Below are 20,314 nucleotides of genomic sequence, written 5' to 3'. Positions count from 1 at the left end.
CGTCTTTTATATTCACCATCCGAATGACGTGTAACGGGTCCGTACTTGACATCGGTAGGAAGTGGTCGTAGATCCACACGCGGCGAATGTTGAATACGAAGAATTGCCGACCTACTCGAAATAGGACTAAGACACGATTGTCTAGTGCTGAAGATGTCACTCAAGGTGTCCATGCTGTCAGAGACAGTGGGACTCGAAGACAGATGGTGGGCAACGGCAGGGCGCAGATTCACAGTACTGACTGTGATGGAGCGCGCAAGTCCTATTGGAAATCAGTGCTAGGACTGGCGCACTTCAGGGTATCTGGGAATTGGAACGACTGATCCTGAATGCCGGAATGGGAATGTTGCTTTTTCCCACAAGCAGGACAGTAGCGGAAGCCGAGCGGACCACATGGAGTGCACCGAACACAAGTTCCTCCCTTATGCAAGGCTTGCGGAGTATCATCTGAGTGACGATTGTTAATGATCATGTTCAGACCACGGCCTCCGGCGAGGTTAACAGTCCTCGTCTCTAATTCAACATGTCTAGAGCTGCAACGTGTGCACGGGCGAACTTGGCGTGTTCGTGACGACTGATACACCTGGCGGTAGGGTGTGGGCTGACGGGAGAGATAGGGAGTGGGCGATATCTCACGTCGTCCTGCTGATCGAAGGGGCGAAATGGAAGCGCTCGGCGAAGTATTGGGGGAGCGTAGGTCCTGAATGTGTTCTTCCACGGTGTAGAACGACGCTGTCGACCAGTCGTCTTCCTGCGCTGTAGGCGCCAAGCTCTAGAGAGGAGGGTGGCGCGATGGTGTAGGATGTGCGAACGAGATATTCTCACTTGGCGGATCGACGGGAAGAGGTAAACTCGAACGAACTGTATGTGTATAGATGTTGCTGGGCGCACGCAGATGTAGGTTGTGGGAGCTTGGATCCGCTAGGGTCCACGCTCAGACCAGCATATCGCAGTGGCTTGGTGAAAGACGGACTTCTTGTTTTCCAGTCTCCATGGGCCTGGCTCATCCACCAGGATAGAGGTGTTCAAGTGAAGGTAGAGAAAGTTCGTTGGACATGAGTCAGTCGTCAATCCTCACCTTAACGATTGACACTGCTATACGTCGTGAGGGTTGAGCAATAAGTGTTAATACAGTTTGGTGTTGCGTTCGATGTTGATGAAACTTGCGAATGTGTTTATATACCTATGTACTTCTCCAGTGTATGTAATGAGATGTCAACCCCTTGGGCTGAATATCTGGTGGACCTAAACATCATACAAGATGCAAATCAAGTGCAGTCGTCTGGGTTTAGTCATATTGTCATCGCAACATGTACCTCAAGTTTGGTAACCCGGCGAGAATGTTGCTGATCGTTTGTTCTTCCTCGACCCTCCTTCGTTGCACCGAACTGGTGGCGGTGGTCAGTGGTTGCGGCACTGGCCGCATTATGTCTCGAGGTGGCGAGCGCGAGAAGGCTTGCGGCAGCCGGGATAAAGATGTTAGATCCGGTGTGCTACGAGAGACTGTAAAAGATGGATCGGACAATCCAGATATTTCCTGCATCTGCGAGGTAGGTTGTAATGCTGGGACCGACAACGAAGACTCAAAGAATGAGAAGTCGGCATTTGCCCAAGGATCTGCTGAAGCCTGTATGGGCGTGACTGGTTGTGCGATTGATGTTGACTCCCTGTTTGTGGGAGTGGCAGCATGTAGTTCCTTGCTCCTGTGACTTAGTGCATGTTCTGGTGCTGTCCATGCATGGTCCTCGCCATCGCTTGCACCCTTGTCTTCAATCAAGGTTGGAGCAACGGCACCGAACTTCTCTGGACTTGACAAGGCAAATTCATCCTCTTTCGGCTTCTTCTCAGGGGTTGATTGAATGTTGCGATTCGCTGGCTTTAAAAGCTCTGGACCAACAGGGCCCTGCTCAACGCGGAGTGGGACGAAGCTTTTAGTCTGGAAAAGAGCTGATGTTGGCGAAATGGTGCTCTGCAACCGTACAATAGGAGAAGCAAACATCGACTCGGTAGGTTCAGCCTGAGCTGGACGAACTCCTAGCAAACCTGGTCTGGAGGACGATGGTTGGGTGATTTCAGTGTTCGAAGACGCAGGCTGTGGAAATGGATCTAGCTGATTTGGAGCTGGCAATGTAGGTGTCTGTACCATTTCACCCCAATCATCCTCGTCATCAATGGGAAGATCAACAGCTTTAGCTGTAGAAGTTGAGGAGCTATCAATGCTGCTGCCGTTGGTCCAAGGGTCCGAAACATCAGCGGACAGCTGTGATACAGGTGTTGATATTAGCTTTGTTACAGCTGTCGTTTCAGGAGATGTGTGTGACACGGTTGCGGTTCGCTTGTGCATAGTTTGCTCTGGTCTGCGCGGAGTAAAGTCTACCGACACTGCTCGACCTTCCTGCTGTTGAATCATGGCCACAGCAGGATTCTTCAGCGCTAAGGGTGTAGAGATTGAATGTTGCGCAGGGCTATCCAACCTCCATGGATCGGCAGATGCTGGAGAGCTCCAATCAAACGCTGCTGGTTTGTCCGTGGTAGCCAGTGGCGGCAGACTCTGTCTCGCGGGAAGGGCAGTTTTCGTAGTAGGTACGGACGACTGTGTACGAAGATGACCGAAGGGTGCTTTGGGCTCAGGAGGCGCAGCTGTGTCCCAGTAGAACGAAGCTCTTGCGCCTGGACCGGTACCTGAGATACGATCTTCTCGCGCCCACCGCCCGACTACCTTGTTGACCTCAGTTCGGACGTGTGAGTTCATCCATGTGACGCGAATGTAGTTGTCGTCGTTGTCGCCGTGATTGAACTCGCGCATGGTTTGCTTCCGGGTCAACCTGTACCAGGCTTTGCGAGCAGAGGTTGTGTAGATAGGATCGTCGTGTGCATCGACTTGCTCTCCGGAATCTCTGCTTGAAGGAAACAACTGAGCCAGGGCGGCTTCATCAGAGGCAAACGCGGTCGATGGTACACGAGACTGAACTGCAGTGGCATCATCAGGTATCACATCTGATTCTTCATGAACATCTAGTTCATGCAAATCGTCTGGTGAGCTTGGTGATAACCCCTTTGGATCACTTGAGGTGCCTGGTGCGTGCTTGTCTGCGTCCTCACTGTCTTCTGGCGCCTTGTCACTCTCTTTCACCTTGGATTCTACCTCAGAACTGGTTTCTGTTACGACGGTGTCTGGCTCTGAGGTGGAAGCCGATGCCTCGTCTTGAGGTACTTTGCCCTTCGTGATACTCCGTTCATCCTCGATCGAAGTTCGCGGCGACTCGATAGGGTATTCGTTGCGACTCGTTTCGGAAGGCGACGTCGAAGATCGTAGAGATTCGACATCTGGCTGTGATCGGAGAATGGGTTCTTTGACAGTATCCTTGTCCGCGACTTCGTCGAGCTGGGACACGGTCGCTGAATCCGAGGGTTCTGAATCGACGTGTTCGAAGTCCTGGGCCGTGTTTGAGACTGCTTCTGGCCAATCTTGGTCGAGATCTTCTTTTCCCTGATGTGATGTGCTGCCCCATCGAGCGCTGTCCAAAGCTTGGTCTCCAGCTGGTAGAGACTCCACCCCTTTTAAGGCTACATTTCCCGCTACATTTCCCGAGTCGACTCTTGGTGAAGTCGCCCAGTCGCCAAAACCATCCTCATCGTTATTTCCCCAGCCTGCATCATCCACAAAGCCGTTCAGAGGGACAGGCGCGAACGTGAAGGCCGGCGGGAGTGGTGACGCTACCGCGTCCTTTGTTGGTGATCTGTGGCTGGCATTGTCGGCCCAAGGATCGCCCCAATGATCCATGTTCGGACTACCGTGTTAAGCTTCATAGTGAGCAGCTTCTGCTAGAGAAGCATTCCTCACGGCGAGGTGCGGGAGCGTTTGGGTGGATTAGTGTTTACGTTGCAATTGGTGACGACTGGCGCGCTCGGCGGAAGTCGCAGAGTTCATTCTTCCCTGAGCTCCATCTGTTGGCCTGTGCACTGCGTCCAAAGGACCACACCACAACTGCCTCACCTTGCTCATCGTCAACACTCAACACCTTTTCAACGTTGCCGTAACTGAGCAGACCAAGTACTTTCTCTGTGCAGACATAGAGAAGCTCACAATGTTTAACTTTTCATCTTGGGTCTAGCACTGCAACCAAAGCAGTGGAAAAACACCATGTGCACCAAAAGCACTCAAGCGCTCAAGCGCTCTGTTGCGCATCATTCACGAACAAGGTTGATTCTAAACGGTCTCAGAACATATAGACCATCGAATAACCCCTCCCAGTCTTGGAGTCAACCATACATAAATTTGAGTAAGCTGCAGACACATCTACACATGGCACCGAAATTCCTTGACATCTCAAAGTCGAACTCCACACCTCCAACTAACCCCCGGCCTAGCCGCCACAACAAGCCCGTTAAAAATTATGTAGACCTCATTGATAAGCTGCGTGATCCCACAGCAGCTGGTCCCATCAGCAAATGGATGATAACAGGCCGAGTCGAAGGCCACCCAGTCGGAGTGCTATATCCTAATCAGTACCAGCCAAAGCTACGGCCCTCTAAAAATGAGTTAAGCCCAGAAGAATACGAGAGCTTTTTCGAAGAAGACATGAGTGGCTCTTTGAGCGGCTCTATGAGTAGCTATGCATCTGCTGGACAGGATCAGACACACGAGGAGAAGTCGAAAAAGCTACGGGAATGCGAAGAATCTCTTGAGGTTCCACATCAAGGCTTAGTTGAAGAAGACTCGTGCAAGTCTCAAAAGCCCATCGTGCATCAGAAGTCAGTGATCAAACGGTACCCATATCCTCCACAGATCTATACCCGGAACCGTTCCAACGAGGAGTATATGGCGCTTTTCGCTACTCTGATGAACACAGAAGGCCTCAAGGACGACAGCAAAGGCTCACAGCAGCAGCTAGCTTGCTAGCACTTTTTCAAAAACCGTAAGGAGGAAGATGCAAGTAATTTACGATCACTCGAGTAATTTTGGTTTTCCACATCTCTATCAGTCTGTTGCCTACCCAAAAGTCAGCACCACATAGTTTCAATCTAACCAGTTCCTTGTCTTCTCAAAATCTTCGATGATAGCCTGTCTCCGTGCCTCACTTCTTGGCACGAAATCAACCTCAAATGGCTCAGATCCCAACAGAAGTCCACCATGAAATCCTGTCTCGACACTCAGATCCAACGGCTCTTTCGCCACAACATCGAAAGCCCAGACGAGTTTGGCTGCCATGGCCAAAAACCCATTCTGCGCAAAGACATTACCAGGACACTGGCGTCGGCCGCTGCCAAAAGCGTAGGATATCTTCCTGCCTTCGGCCTGACAGGCTTCTGCTGACATCTGTGTTCCGTAGGGGTTGGTGAGGTAGCGCTCGGGATCAAATGTGGATGGTGATGGGTAGATCGAAGGGTCGTGAGAGTCGGCCCAGATATTTTGCAACACCACTGTTCCTTTGGGGATGTGGTAGCCGCGAAAGATGTCGTCGACATCCAGGGTGTGCGGCAGGTTGACAGCGGCTACTGGGCGCCAGCGCAGGACCTACTGAAGTTAGTCTTCACTGTTGGCTAGTGCATCTTCCTGATATGGCAGCTTACCTCGAAAAAGCACGCCTTCAGATACTGCAGCTTCTCCAGATCCTTCAATCGGGGTGGCTGGCTTGCGGAAGAGAAATTGTCCACCTCGGCCTGCGCACGCTTCAAAATCTCAGGATGAGCACCCAATGCTTTGATAAAAGTAAGGGCACTGAGGTATGTAGTATCGACTGCAGCATCGAGCAAGCCACCCCCGAGGTACGCAAGCTGATGATCATCAAATCCTCCCTTTTCTCCTTGCTCTTGCAGAAGCCTCTCCATCAACGACACGAAACCATCAGGCCTGTCGTTTTCTCGGTTTTTATTACGCTCAAGCTCATCTTTAGCGGAGTTCAACATCATGTAGTAGAAACCCAGCTGGTTCTTGCGCAACTCTTTCGCTTGGCCCTTCCACCTGGCTAGAAACTCGGGCACGTATTTCAGGAACGGCAACATGCCGACCGGAGGAGCAGATCCGGGATTCAACAGCTCCAACCAATTCTTCTGGTTGCCGTAGAACAGCTTGATGAGGTTTTTGTCTTTCTGTGCTCCTCGATGGCCACATATTGCGCTTAACGGTGTTCCCAGGCCCCAATTGTGCAGATGGTCCTGGAACATCTTAGGCGTCAAAACCAGGTTGTATGCTAGACATGCTGCAGTCGCATTCTGTAATGGTAGAGCTTGCTCAGTGCCGGCAGGCCCAAGCAAGTACCTCACTGCAGAACGCCACCGCTTCAAGTACGCATCGTTCTGCGAGAAGAGAATATGTTGTGCACCATGGACGATGTGTTCTCGAAATATGTAGTCTGTGGGCCGACCAGAGTATATATTTCCTCGTTTCTCAAGCAGCTCCCGAGTGACTTCAGCACTGTTCAGGACAACAATGTTGGCAGGTCCGGCCTTGAGTCCCACGATATCGCCATAGGTTTTTCGCCATTCGGTGAATTTTATGTGAAGCTTGTTCGAAGCGAAATGGTGCACATTGCCGATAAAGGGCAGTGTAGGTGGCCCGGGAGGAAAATTCTTAGGCGCAAGGGACAGCAAAGAGAATCGCACAATTGAAGCGATGGCGTATAAGAGTGCTACACCAACGAAACCCCCAATGAAGAAGTCGCTGTTGTTCATCATATGAACTAATTGCTGAGTCTTGTCAATGATGAGAAGATACCGGACGGCTATGGTCGTACTCGAGCGGGGTATTTGTGCCCGCAGAATACCCCTGTACTTTGGATGTAACTTGGTACTGTCCGTGTTCCACTTATTGATAGGGGTTGAACAATCCTTCGTTATGCCAACACTGCTTTCCTGATGGTCAGCTAGACTGCTTACGGTGTACGTAGCATTTTGGCCCTGGACGATCATCTGATCTAAAATCACTTCCTTATCATGCCAGCCAGTAATGCGCAAGACGGCTCTAATGGTTAGCAACAACGGAACTGTCGCACCGGAATTTGCCTACATTGTAGCACTAAATTGTGGTATTGTTGTACTAGTAAAATTACTCTTTTTGGCTGCAACAGGAACACATTGCTAAGCAGTAATCAAAATGACGAGGCTCCGAGCTTGTGTACGGTGAAAGACTCCGCATTGATTGAGCTTAGTGAAATCAGGCTGTTCACTACACAAGATGTGACAAGGTGAAACGATCTGGATGCTGCTGTGCTTGACTTCGTTACGGGCAATATTGATGGTTGGTTGGGGTTTACTCTGAGGGATGCGATAATCTGTCTTGCTGTATCGCTGGCTGCAAGGACGACGCAAACCTTAGAAGGACTGTCTCAAGACTAAACTCGCTCTTCGTGAGTATCTACAAGGGTGGCTGGCACTGTTTGATTTCTTGAGCAGATCGATTTTCCGCTTGTTTCTCTTTCGTTGTCCATAGATATCACGTGCCTGCAACTACGACAGCAATCAGTCCAAGGGTCACGACAAAATGAAGCCATAGCCAGCACGAGTATACAGGACAGTTGAGATCTATATTTAAATCCAAGAACGCCATACTGAAGGAGATCTAGATAAAGTGGGCTAATGTCAGGTCTTTCAAGGAAGACATATAACTTACAGCTGTAAATGTCCCAGGGAGAAAGAGGGTCGTAATTACAACAATGATCTTCATGACAGCACTGTCTCTTGAAGTTGCAACACCTATCTCCCGCGGTGTTTTCGCAAGTCTCGTACTTGTAGTCGCAAGAGATAAGTTGATGGACGAGCGCAATTTACTGGCTTCTTTCTTCTCTGCGCTTGATAAGTTGCGGTCTTACAGTACTTGGCTGAGCCTACTTTGTTTGTCGTCCCTACCCTTTGAGACCTCATTCTCATCTGCTGTAGCATTTTAGTTTATACACCGCGTGTGTGCAAAGATATGGCATACGCCCGGCCATCCTTGCGGTTGCGATCAATTAATTAAGAGAAGTTGGAGAGGGCTGTGCAATCGAACAAATGCAGCCGAACAATACTGAAAAGTCTCGGCAGAGGCTGAGTACATATGGCTGACCGCTTGCACAGTCAGGGAAAAATCACGAATGTGGTAAATCAAACCACGTACATACTAATGGTAGATTTCTCTTTTCAGTAGTGGAAGTACAGACCGTACTAAAGAGGCGCCTCTGTTGGGTCGTCTGATGGCTTATTGCATACCACTAGACGTTTCCAGGCACACCACAAGTACCGTAACATTGTCGGAGTTTTTGACTTTGCCAGCACGTGTAGCCATAACCGTCGCGATCTGCTTCGCCGATCTTCCTTCCGTTTTCCACCTAGTAGCTTGTCGGGTTGCCACCTCCGCGTCGCTCGCTTCACCTATGCCGTCCGAAGAAAGAAAGAGCAAGCTTCCCCCACTGAGATCTCGTACACTAAAATGTGCCTTATTAATGACCAGATTCGCTGACGCCTTCCTACCTGGCTTCAGGCCTGTCTCGACACCGTCCAGATCAGTGAGATTATGGCCGGCTAGCCTGTTGACTCTAGGTAGTTTCAAGTCGAGATCACCCAGGGAGCGAGACATCGCGAGAGCGCCTGAGACGTCTGGTCAGTGTTGATCGTATTGTGGTAGGACGCTGTCAGGCAATCGCAAACACACAGTGAGGGTGTTCACTTACCGACCCTGGGTGTACCTGTATCGTATTTTACCTCGCCTCCAGCGTCTTCAATTCGTTTCTTCTCGACTGGATTGTCAGGGTCGTGAGGCGTGGACAATCGTGTGATACTCCACTCATTTTTGCCCTTGGCAAGATGGTGAGCCCTCAACGCATTATCCAGCTTGTTGAGCTTTTTCTGTTCATTAGGGTTTCGCCTGGTGCGTTCAGCAAGCATCACGTGAGAATCGCCGACGTCTGCTTCAACAAGTATCTTCTGTGCTGTGTCGATCAAAGCCAGCGCGAGAGTAGAACCATCATCCCAACTTTCTCGATCAGCATGCTCATCTTCCTGGTCGAGCGCTTCCTGAATAGCGGCCTTGTAAGTCTCCTGCGAGTGCGATGTGGTCTTGGAAAGGGCCGCGTCAATATAGTCTGCCAGGGTCTTTCGCGAATGTTCTGCTACGTTTGCGCCTGCACTGCACAGGGAATCAGTTTATGTTGCACTGAAATTCCAGGAAAGTAGACGTACTGTCCATCAAGCACCACAAAGAGCGCGATGTCTTGGTTTGACTTGAAGCTTCCGGGTTGCAGAGCTATGAACCTGTCTTCTTGGTGCGGGCGTGCCCCTTGGATCTGCAGGGAATCGGTTAGCGAGTTTCCACAACCCGGCCCTCCGCGAGTTTTCTACGAAACGTACTATTGACGTGCCAACATCCGTAATCTGCACTGCATTTGTGTTCGTTGTTGGTGTACCTCCTCCTCTGCCTCGGTCAAGCGATCTTCTGAGTCTGTGCATCATGCTTCCTATGTCGTGTTGAACAGTGCGGAAGAATGTCTGGTGTGCGTTGTTTATTTGGGAACATCGGTAGGTATGACGAACGCCATGGCGCAAAATACTGGATAATCGAGCTCGCTCACGCGCGCAGCTAGGCTTACCCTGCAACGCGTAAACAACAGTGAAATTGCAGCCGCGATGCTAGACGTACTGTTTCAACCCGTACCTGGACCGCTGGACGCAACTTTCGACCCAAAATCAGGGCGCACGTGACGCTGGGTCAGATACCTCGTCTGAACGTTGACACTGGTGCTTCGAACTACAAATCAGAAACAATATGAAATCTGCGCGATAGCATATCTGTTGTATTTTTTTCATAGTTTTCCAGGGACGCCACTTGTCATCCATTCGTCTCTTGACTTCTTCCACGCCATGTTATTGCGAAAGCCCCAGGTCCATCGTTCCATCTTCAGCGTCTCCAGTTTTTCTTGCAGAAACGCCCCTTGTACCTCGAGCTTTGTTCTTGGCTGATTATCCTGTCTCGATATCATAGCCATCAACTCTCCTGCAGCAATTTCTTCGCTTTTGCAAGCACTAATGGCATCAAGACACTCTTCGAAGTCGAGCTCGCACTCGCTCATTTCTTCCAGCTTTCTCCTGTTCACGATTGCTGTCAGGTTCTTTCTGATGTGATTGTTTGTCTGAGTTGGTACCGTTGGTGCTGGCACACCCTCGATCTTGACGCGGCATAGCGGACAGCTGCGGTTTGGATATTTCGCCTCGTCTATCTTTGGTGTGTCCATCCACTGTTCCAGGCACGATTTTCCGATAATATGACCACAATACTTGATTCGGACCGGAAAGTCAGCCAGGAGCTCTTCGATAGAGTATGCGTGCATGTTGGTGAAGGAATGGTGGCAGATAGGACATGTTGATTCCGGACCAGAACGCCCGCGTATGTGTTCGATGCTCGACAGAGGCACAGCGCATGCGAAATGATCGACACGTTCTGTCTGCATCCTGTCAACTATTCTTGTTCGAATTTCGTCTGCTTTTCTACCCGTGATCTTGGCTCGTCTAGATCGTTCGAGGTGTTGGGAAGCCTTGTTCTCTACGGGCGCTAATCGATTTGCGAAGTCGCCCTGCAGAGCTACTTGGAACGCGGTCTTCAGTCGTTCCACCCAAGTGTCAAGCTTGACGTCTGTAACGGCCATGAAGAAACGCTCTTGATCACTCCATTCCTCGGCTCGACCCCGCATCTCCTTCTCAATTGCTGACCTCAGGAAGACCTTGTTACGAGCTTTAGCTGTGTGGTATTTGTGGAAGTGCCAGCAGAGAGTATGGAAGATCCAGTCTCGTGCTTTCTTTGCTGCCTCTTCAGCAAGCGAGAGATCCGTTTCTCCATTCGGAATCGACGAACATGCTTCCGACTTGATAGATTGCAGAGTCAGGTCACATAGCGTAGACAAACGTAGGTCTAAGAGATCTTCTGGAACCCCACGATTGTCTTCTTCGAGCTGCGTTTGAAATCGTCGCAGTATTTCCAGGCGCTTCCGTACGCGTTGGCGCACTATTTGTGGTTAGCTCTTCTCAATCAGCGTTGTCTCAACGAGTTTAACAGACCTGCCGCGCCTGCAGTTGCGGTGTCAGTCTCCAGATTTGTGTCCATGTAGTCACACATACCGACCATAGGAGTTGATACAGTGTCTGGTCAGTAGGGCGAGAGGTGAAGCGCAGTTGGCGATCGATGTGAGGCTGACCGTTTGTGCGTGGGCACGTGCGCGAGTAGTACCAGGGAAGGCACCCTTCAAACACATGTCGACGGTGGCAGTAGAGAACACAAGACCTGTATGTTAAAGTGGAAGCTTCGCAGCACTCAGGTCATAACTGAAGATGACTGGATTATGCGAAGACTTGATATCCTCCACTCTTCTCTACCCGATCATGATTCCTTCACCTTCCTCAGACCGTTTAAGCACGGACTGCGTGTTGTTAGCCGCCACTGCTGGCCTTCCTTCACATCACGACTTTGATAATCCACCTTTCTGATTGTCTTAGGCGCCTTCAAGTATGTATAATCGAATCATGTTCGCTTACTAGGGTTGGCAACAAAGCCCATGGAAGGTCGTCTGATAGACAAAACCCAATCACTCACTGAACTCGAGGATTTCCAAAAGCTGATTTGGACATTGTCCCCTCGTTCGCGTTAATGAGGTAAGCTCATGGTTGTACTATCTGGTGGTCATGCTTACTCGTTTCCTGTCTCTCGGTTTCAGCTCTTTTCTCGTCGCTTACTGAACTGACCGTATGCTCAACCTTGGAAGCTTTCCTCCGCAATATTGTCGAGAGCACCACGGCTCTGGCGAAAAAAGAAAACCTGCACTAGCCCTCTGATATCAAGAAGGTTGTAAACAGAAAAGTCGAATACTGTGTGGCTTGACTGCTAGTATGTCGGTAAAGCTGTGACTCAGTAATGGCGACACATAGGATAGACTTCATGTAAGTTGACACATGATCAAGACCAAGCTTGTCATGTGCTCGGAAAAGTCAGAGCTGGTGGCTTTGCGACGGGCCAAAAAATACGCTACCTCAGCTCTTAGTCGACCCTTGGATTTTCCCGCATTTGGCCTCGGATCCACGGCGCCGAGTCCGCGAAGCCCGCGAAGCGGAAAGTCTCGAACTCTTGTTAGCTCATCTGCCGCTTTGCGCAAGACCCAGACCCTTGGGCTGATGTTTTGGGAAGGCTTTTGCGTAGTAGTGGAATTCGATGAGGGTGAGTCGTTATGTCATGGTGTCGGCCGCGGCTCATCAGACGCGTGTCACAGACCCAATCATGAGCTGCGCAACCGTAACCAGACCATAGACGGCTTCCTGACGGCATGTGGCTTGCATAATTGCCAGACAGCTCCGATGCCATAAGACGACGGGACATGACCTTGCTCTGCGGTCTCCGATCTCGACATCTGCACTCCATGTAGACGCCCGCGTTGGCCCACGCTTCATTTCCGTCGTTCGGCAACACCGCACCGTTCGTCGCAATGCCGACAAGCCCGTCCTCCGCGATTTCCATGTGGGTATGCCTTCTGCTGGCCGTCGCGTTGATCGCCCTCCGGATCGGACTCCGACTATGGAGAAAACAGCGTCTTATACGTGGTGACTACTGGTGCTTATTGGCTGCTGTAATTACAATCACGCGACTGGCTGCCAATTATTTTCTATTGATCTATGGCTCGATAAGGAGTATGTATGTCGATCTCGTTGCAAGAGCTGCAGGCTAATCTCGAATGCAGTTCTATCGACAGAGCACCGCCTTCAGCTTCATCTTGAACCTGAGTTTGGTTCCTCAGCCTCTGAGGTTGTGATAGGAAGCAAGCTGGTCTTGGTGACTCGAACTCTGTTGACATGTTTGTAAGTTCTCCAACCACTGAATGAGCGCTTTCATTATTCACAAAGTAACAGGCTGTGGTGCCTTAAGATGGCTGTATTTGACCTCTTAGCAAGAATCATCGCTAAGATGCCATATGAACGGGTACATGTTTACGGCCTCTGGACCGTGCTGTCCTTGACTTTTGTTGCTTCTGTGGTCACCGTCTTTATTGGTTGTCGTCCGTTTGAGCTGCACTGGCAAATCTACCCAGACCCTGGGAATTGGTATGATAGAGTCCACTCGAGATGAAGGCCCAAAAGCTGATCGCTCCAGTGTTATTGGTAACATTTGGCTCATCACCTATGAGATGAGTAATATTGTGACTGATCTGTTGCTCATGGCCCTGCCTTTTACTCTTATCTGTTCGGTTACAATATCTACAACGCAGTGAGTAGAATCTGTCCTCGCACACGGGCAAACCTGGAACAACATCATTCTAATCAGTCATACAGGCGACTCCGTGTGCTGTTCCTCTTCAGTATCGGTATCTTCCTTATCGCTATTAGCATCGTCCGCATTGTTAAAGGGAAAGGCTCGCGAGTTCAGAGCAGTCACACGGTGTGGGCATCACTCGAGGTCTTGTTAGCTGTCGTTGTCGCGGTGGCACCAACGATCTATGCGCTTGCGCACGGCCGCCAAGAGGACAGCTCCGTCGACAGAACTCATTTGTCCGAATATCCAAGAGGGCGCACTTTTTCTGAAGATACCGCTCCCGGCAATAAGTACACTGGCAGCGCGTGGACGGAAATGCACGACGACACCTTAAATCGACTACATAGCACAAGCTCGCAAAGAGAGCCGATAGGTATCCGACATCAGCCGCTTGATGCTAGAGTAGTATGAAAATATCTTTTCTAATGAATGAAACCCAAAACCTACGATTCACTATCGCTTTTTTCACTCTTCGATATGCATTCAAGCTCCAGTTTCGCATCGGTCAGGGCTTGTCCTAACTTCTCGTATGCGTCGAAGACGCCACTCATCCACTGTCTTGCCCATGCTGCTCCTCTTTCGCTTTTTCCACCCATAGACTTGAACAATGGCTCAGCATCCGATGCTAGAACCCACTCATAATGCGCATCGAGGTTACGACGTTAGTCTTACAGCTTTTTGGGGATTACGATACTGTGTGGCGCAGGATTTCTCCGAGTTATGCTTGAAGTACTATCCGTGAGTCTCAGTAACGCCATACGGTGAACAAATCGGTCGCTTTCAATGTTAGCTTCAAGTATGGCTTTAATGAAATTCTGGCTCCGCTGTGACATCAGGCTATCCACGATCTGCGTGCAGTGATCATGCAAGGCGTTCACATCAACGAATATTAGAACCAACGCCCACCGAAGACCAACACACAAAGACCAACAAGGAAAACTCGCTGCTCAGCAAACTGACTCGCCTGCCAGTAGTAATGCCTGCAAGTACACACCCAACGCCACGCCTCACGCTTCTGGACCAAACATTCTGGGAAGTCCTTCCAGCAAACTACGACAAGATCAAACAGCGCTGGGGCAAAATTGCCACACTACATGACGAAATAAGCTTCGCACTGTTACCTTCAGAAATTTCAGGCGCGCTAACCTCGCTCAAAGCAGAGCTCAAAATGCTGGAGAAGGACGTGGAAGAGTATCGTGTCATCGCACGCGGCATTGACATTACAGATGTAGCAGAGATATATGTTGTTGCGGGTAAATCACGACAGAGAGCATTACAGATTGCGAAAGCAGATTTTGAGGATGTGGAGGCGAGTTTGGGAATGATTGAGAACAGCACGAAGGAGGTCAGGGCTGAGCTTGCCTATAGTTTTGATCGGTTTGCATGCAATGCGAGGGCTGCTGAAGCTACATAAACGTATTAACGGCCGTTGTCGACTTTCATAGTGATACCTATCCATGTAGTGCTAAGATGTTTGAAGCTTGAGCTGAACACTGCATGTCGTAGAAATATGCCTTGCGGGGCTCGTCATACCAAACGATTACCCAACTACAATTCTTCATATTCCGTAAAGCTACCTGTCCGTTTGTTCTGGTCCAACATCTGTGCCGTGTTTGAGATGTTACTGCTCTCTCGGAACTCGATGGTCTCCCTCTTTCAATCGTTCTCCTTTATGACGGAAAATGTGGCATTTTTAAAGTAAATATGACGCTTCGCCAGCCTATGCATGCTCCCTGCCCAAAATATCCTGTAGACAAAGCCGCCTTTGTCACCATTTGCGTTGGGAATGCCTAGTGTGTTGATGAAACCATTCTCGAATGGCGGAAAAATCTTTCCGAGCATGGTTTTGAAGCTGTAATAGAGCTCTAACAAAGTGAACTTGATGTCTTTGCAAAATGTCGAGTTGCGCACCGAGGGCCAGTCGCCGTTTCCTGGGTATGGATAGATTACTCCAACAACATCATGACTCTTTGCATGACTCATGACACAAAGCAAAACTCACAATTAATTTGACAATCCAGCCAACTGAACAGCTGAGCGCTAGCATCTACGTGATTCGACTCGACTAGTGCGCAAGGGTTTTGTATGCTACTGGTGATGGAGAATCCAAGTTTAGCTTGTGCATCGTCTAAGTTGGTCAACGCGGTCACGGAAACCATAAGACCGCATATGGCGACTAGTGTGAATAGTGAATATCAGAACATGATGGGAAGTCGTGTATCCAGCTTACGAGGAAGTGGAAAAGTGCATCGTAAGAGAATTTGTTACAATGATTCAGGACTGAAGATTGGAAGTCAATGAGTTGTGAAAATCCCTTGCATCCCGATCTTGAGTAATAAATCTTGCTTGTATACCAATGACGACCTTAGAGTCTCAACTAAGGCTGAACAGGAACACAACACTTAGCGCGGACGTAAGCACAGAAATACCGTCCTTCAGATACATTTGCCGCATGCGGACGACAACTTGAGAACAAGACGAGCTGATTTTGCTGGATCGAGGTCAGAGATGACACAGGCAAGTTGTTCCTGCGCACGGACGATTTAGAATAGCAAATGAGCCCTGTTTAGAATTGATGTGGCGGCGTAACTAGCCGCTGTAGGGAACAATGGAAAGACTGCGCTGTATTGCTGTCTAGCTAGGAGAGTGCAATATATACCTGTCCCGAGACCAACTAAGCTAGGGCCGTCTGCCGTGGGTAGACGGTCCGATTGACACCCAATTGATACCGCAACAATTGAGAGTATCTACGGCATCACAGCGTGCTTTTAAAGCTGTCAGCTTACTTGCAATTATGAAACAAGACAAATACTTAGGCCATACCAGCAGCCTTAAGGACACGAGATGCAGATAGAGGTCTGTTTGCAGTGGTTTCACCAACAAACTGCTATACCCCGCAATCGGCGTCCTATGGTAAGTCACGGGTATTTTACAAGGCATAGAACGAGTTGACCACTAAATAAGTATTGAAATACTGCATCTGAGAGACGCTGATGAACTACTTGACTTTTTTTCACACTTTTACAACAACAACAGCTACAACCAGCAATGCACGACCAGAACTTTTTGTAGATTTATGTGTGTATCTTTTCAGTGCCGCCTATTAAATCTATAGAGTCCAAAGTTCTAGCTTATGGTTTGTGTGTACATGGTTGGCGACATACCTCAGCATTTGTTCCAGTATGCGGTCCAACTAGAAGACCACTTCCTCGGCGATTGCGAGCTTGGGGCTGCTGCAATTCACATGGTAGTATTCGTGGAAGACCGGATATACATCGTTCGCCCAACATACGTACCCTTGCCCCCAGCACAGGACGTTGATTCAGACTTCTCATCTGATGAGAACGACGCGGATAGTGACGCAGAAGACATCGATATTGACGATAGTCCAGAAGCGCTCCGTCTTGTGCTACAATATTGATCTCGATGAGACAGTTCTCAAGCAGACATGGGATTTGTTCCACCAAGGCCGCAAAATTGCCCCGCACGATTACACTAATTCACAGGCCTTGTCTCAGACACCAGAAAGCTTCTTCAGTCGGGTGATCGAACTCATGCCCCACCAGCTGAGTAAAACAGGTAGGCAGGAGGTCATCATGGACGCTTATATTTCCAGCGACGCTTCTAGCGAAGAGCACACCAAGTTCCTTGCAACACTGCCTGGTTCAATCATTGCTTTTGAGAAGGGTCCAGCTATATTTTTCTGCTGATCATGACAATAGATGCTTTGAACGCTTGCCTAGCCGTTGGTGGCGATAGACCGATACTCATAGTTGTCCCTCTATAGCTGTCGAGCCAGTGGACAGAAGACCTGGGTATTTATGTATTGACAGATTATTACCTTTGCAGTAAGATCAATACTATCTGCTCATGGGACGGGTATTCCGATACTTCTAGGGCCTGATCTTGAGACTGATTCTACTTTCTTGAAGACCCACCGAGTCATCCTGACAACCTACGACAACGTGTGCCGAAAGCACCAAGTCTATCTGCTAGCCGCGTCGGTTCGCGATCAGAGATGGCCAGGTACCTACCATAAACCTTTATCTCCCCGTGGAGATTATCCGCTGATGGTTACTTTCTTTGCTGCCATCATTGCAGACGAGATTGGTAGGGCGAGTCGAGCACATTTGCAGACTTCACATGCAATGTGTGAGCTTCGCATAAAAAGGCGTCTGGTAATAACGGGTACGCCTATATAGAAGGATTACCACGAGCTACAAACATTGATGAAGTGGTTACGTATCGAGTCCTGGGACGATGCCAAGACCTTCGCCGAAGTGAGCAGATGACAACATTGATCACTAACAACTTACAGTACTTCATTACGACGGGAAAAAATCAAGCAAAGCCAAAACACTCAAAGCGCATCGTAACGCGATCTTGTCAACTAGCCTGAAGGCCTTTGTGTATCCGCTCCAGATCGATTGCACCTTTGACGGTAAACCAGTTGTCCAGCTCCAGAAGGCAGTAAGGAAACAAACCGGAATTTTCCTCAAAGACAAAGACTCAGAATATCAGGACTTTACGGGGTACATCTGGGACAAAGGCTCGGGAGAGGCAGAAGCTGGATTCTTCATGATGGGACGCCTTCTGCCGGAAATTCAAAAAGCGTGCATGAAGTCCGTGCATACAGAGTGTGGCGAGTGCGAGTACACAGACTTTGGCGATAAGTATGGTAAGTTGGCGGTGACGGAACATGAAGATGTCGTTTTTTATTGAGGACCTTCTTGAGGAAATCCTTGAAGATGACATTCAAGAACCTCTCGCTATTGAAACAGATATCCCTCCCGAACACCCCGATAACCGGGAACGCCTGAAGGCGAAAGCTAAGAAAAACTGGCAATCTTCGCGAATCAACACGCTCATAAAATTGCTGCAGCCACAAGTAGAAGATGAAACTGGGGGTGAAATCCTTGTTTCGACGATATCCTACAGACTTTGGACGTTGTCTCCAACGCACTGAAAGCCTTCGGTATCGATTTGATCGAGTTCAACGGGCATATGTCATCGGGCAAGAGAGACGCTGCTATAAAGCAGTTCCAGGAGCCGAGTGACCCTGTAAGGGTCATGCTGATCACCATTCAATGCGGTGGCTTAAGTCTTAACTTGACGGCGGCCACTGATGTGTGCATGCCACTCCCTTGAATAACCTGTTTTACAACGGTTAAGCTATTAAGCGTGCAAACTGCAAAGAGTAGATGAAAGCTGTTAGAGTTTCCAAGTTTTACTCCTATGGTTCAATTAAGAAACATGTTCATTAGTTAAGAAAAAAGAAGATTAAGAAGGAGAGGCTTCTCTTGTGTGAGGATAGGGTACTGCCTAGCACAAAGGACAAGGTAAGCAGGTAGCCTAAGGAAGGCTTCCGCCGAAACGTAAGTTGCATCGTTCAAGTCTAATATTATTTACTAACCAGCCTGCAGCTTGTCAAACTGAAGGTTGAGGAGTCGTGAAAGAAGAAGGAGAAGAAGGAAGCAGCAAGAAAGAGTGTCGTCCCTGGTGCATAATTGGAACAGGCACTAAGATAGACACAGCCGCATATCGTTGCGAGGCTCGTTTGTGTATAACTTCTTTTGCAATATAGAAGAACTTTCTGCTGTTTGTGGCATTCTACAGCGTAGCCAAACGACTCCGACTAGCACTTGTTCCAGGTGTACTCAAGTCTAACAAGATGTTCAACACTCCATGTATCCACTTCCAACCTTTGGTGTTCAAGGTTCTGTCTCATACCGAGGGCGCAACGGTCTGTAGATAACGCAAGGGAACAAACGCTGTAGTGAGCTGCTGACATGTTGATGTTGCCACAACAAACTACATTGTCTCATCAAAAGAAAACTCCCCCCTACTAATTGCAGTCAGTATTTGAGAAAGGTTATCTTATTTCAGTGTTACACTTGGACATCAGTCAACGGCTGGCGCGTTGAGTTCCATGACAGGCTCATCAAACGAGAACTTCTATTGAACAGATGCAGTCATTCTCTAGAAAAAGCTATTATCGTGCCTCTTCATCAACGATGCAAACGCTGATGAAAACGCTGATGCTGACAAGCATACGCACATTTATAAAGGGAGCAGCTTGTTAGATAGAGCGCCTCTTCTTTTCTCTTGATAGCTTCGCGCATAAAGCAGCAGCCCAATAGCATCTCAAAGATGAAGATTTCTCTATCATCTGGCCCTGCTGATGTCTCCTTCTTTATGATGATCTTTCTGATAGAGAACCCTTCGAAAGATGTGTTAACATGTCTTCAGTTGCGTTGCATAACTTGACAAGCACGAGAAGTCATTTCACGACAGCAGTTGTGCAATGTGATTTTTGATAAAGCCTTGTGAACATAGCGTTATTACATTGTTCTCTTAAGCTATGAAAGATCAAGTAAGGGAACTGCGCGGGAATCTTGAGAAAGTGCAGATAGTACTAAAGTGACTTAACTAGGCTGATGTCACATACTAGAGTCGTGTCTTTCGAAATTGTTGTAGTGAAAGTAGACCTGAAACTGCTAAACCCAAATCCTGAAAGGACCCCAGGAGGCACTTAACAGCTTCTTTGTAGAAGTGCTATGAACAGTAGAAGAACGACGTATTCCTCAAAATGATAATAAGCCTGCAGCAAGTCTACACGGCAACACTGGTTGCCTCCTAAGTATCCTGGAAAATTCCTCATACATGCTGTGCCATAATACAAGGGAGAGTCCCTCAGTATATTGACTCGGTGATTGGCTCCTCCCTCATCTAATTGTGTATCGAAGCACTAATGCTGATAGAATCGAAGGTGTGTGCAAGTCACCAGCCGAGCGTCTATGCTGTTGGACGGACCAAATGCACCGCCCACTGATCCCGAATAATACCAAAAATTAACCTACACCATTCGAAGCACGATAAACACCGATCTCTCACAACCGTCACAATGATTTGTCACCGAAGAGAAGAAGACGAGAAAAGCTGGATTACTCAATGCGCATCATAACATGACGACCTTATCAAGCTGCTTGGATGTATCACTGTCTAGAGTTTCTTAGGTAGTGAGGAGAATGAGATGTAGTAGCTCTAATCCCA

The 20,314-nt window shown here is 48.8% G+C and overlaps 8 protein-coding genes across 9 annotated transcripts, besides 2 other annotated features; 4 read left to right on the top strand and 4 right to left on the bottom strand.

Moving 5' to 3' along the window:
• Window positions 1-1,300: 1,300 nt before the first annotated feature.
• EKO05_0009974 (uncharacterized protein) lies at window positions 1,301-3,784 on the bottom strand (the record flags this gene model as incomplete). The annotated part of the gene is made up of 1 exon (XM_038946977.1): window positions 1,301-3,784. The coding sequence occupies one exon, from the start codon at window positions 3,782-3,784 to the stop codon at window positions 1,301-1,303; it is 2,484 nt and encodes an 827-aa protein (XP_038794531.1).
• Window positions 3,785-4,144: 360 nt separating this feature from the next.
• On the top strand, window positions 4,145-4,903 carry EKO05_0009973 (uncharacterized protein; the record flags this gene model as incomplete). Of its 2 annotated transcripts, XM_059637653.1 has the most annotated exons (2): window positions 4,145-4,283; window positions 4,404-4,903. In XM_059637653.1, the coding sequence occupies 2 exons, from the start codon at window positions 4,145-4,147 to the stop codon at window positions 4,901-4,903; spliced, it is 639 nt and encodes a 212-aa protein (XP_059493636.1). The 2 variants fall into 2 exon arrangements, with proteins under 2 accessions (XP_059493636.1, XP_038794530.2); XM_038946976.2 differs by having other exon boundaries at window positions 4,145-4,903.
• A 117-nt stretch (window positions 4,904-5,020) lies between these two features.
• Window positions 5,021-6,678, bottom strand: EKO05_0009972 (uncharacterized protein; the record flags this gene model as incomplete). Its single annotated transcript, XM_038942972.2, has 2 exons — window positions 5,021-5,518; window positions 5,575-6,678. The coding sequence occupies 2 exons, from the start codon at window positions 6,676-6,678 to the stop codon at window positions 5,021-5,023; spliced, it is 1,602 nt and encodes a 533-aa protein (XP_038794529.2).
• A 1,498-nt stretch (window positions 6,679-8,176) lies between these two features.
• On the bottom strand, window positions 8,177-9,426 carry EKO05_0009971 (Protein-serine/threonine phosphatase; the record flags this gene model as incomplete). Its single annotated transcript, XM_038942939.1, has 4 exons — window positions 8,177-8,565; window positions 8,649-9,103; window positions 9,157-9,260; window positions 9,325-9,426. The coding sequence occupies 4 exons, from the start codon at window positions 9,424-9,426 to the stop codon at window positions 8,177-8,179; spliced, it is 1,050 nt and encodes a 349-aa protein (XP_038794528.1).
• A 350-nt stretch (window positions 9,427-9,776) lies between these two features.
• On the bottom strand, window positions 9,777-11,092 carry EKO05_0009970 (Protein-serine/threonine phosphatase; the record flags this gene model as incomplete). Its single annotated transcript, XM_059637652.1, has 2 exons — window positions 9,777-10,972; window positions 11,026-11,092. 2 exons carry the CDS (start codon window positions 11,090-11,092, stop codon window positions 9,777-9,779), a joined length of 1,263 nt encoding a protein of 420 aa, XP_059493635.1.
• A 203-nt stretch (window positions 11,093-11,295) lies between these two features.
• On the top strand, window positions 11,296-11,451 carry EKO05_0009969 (uncharacterized protein; the record flags this gene model as incomplete). The annotated part of the gene is made up of 1 exon (XM_059637651.1): window positions 11,296-11,451. One exon carries the CDS (start codon window positions 11,296-11,298, stop codon window positions 11,449-11,451), a length of 156 nt encoding a protein of 51 aa, XP_059493634.1.
• Window positions 11,452-12,440: 989 nt separating this feature from the next.
• On the top strand, window positions 12,441-13,672 carry EKO05_0009968 (uncharacterized protein; the record flags this gene model as incomplete). Its single annotated transcript, XM_038942962.2, has 5 exons — window positions 12,441-12,642; window positions 12,693-12,810; window positions 12,862-13,053; window positions 13,103-13,216; window positions 13,282-13,672. 5 exons carry the CDS (start codon window positions 12,441-12,443, stop codon window positions 13,670-13,672), a joined length of 1,017 nt encoding a protein of 338 aa, XP_038794526.2.
• A 565-nt stretch (window positions 13,673-14,237) lies between these two features.
• On the top strand, window positions 14,238-14,675 carry EKO05_0009967 (uncharacterized protein; the record flags this gene model as incomplete). The annotated part of the gene is made up of 1 exon (XM_059637650.1): window positions 14,238-14,675. One exon carries the CDS (start codon window positions 14,238-14,240, stop codon window positions 14,673-14,675), a length of 438 nt encoding a protein of 145 aa, XP_059493633.1.
• Window positions 14,676-15,837: 1,162 nt separating this feature from the next.
• Window positions 15,838-15,997: a mobile genetic element.
• Window positions 15,998-18,714: 2,717 nt separating this feature from the next.
• Window positions 18,715-18,745: a tandem repeat.
• Between the last annotated feature and the right edge of the window lie 1,569 nt (window positions 18,746-20,314).

Source organism: Ascochyta rabiei, chromosome 18 (genome assembly GCF_004011695.2).
Source record: "Ascochyta rabiei chromosome 18, complete sequence".
NCBI lineage: Eukaryota > Fungi > Ascomycota > Dothideomycetes > Pleosporales > Didymellaceae > Ascochyta > Ascochyta rabiei.
Note: the sequence above shows the minus strand (reverse complement) of the source record. Positions and strands in the feature narration are given on the sequence as shown.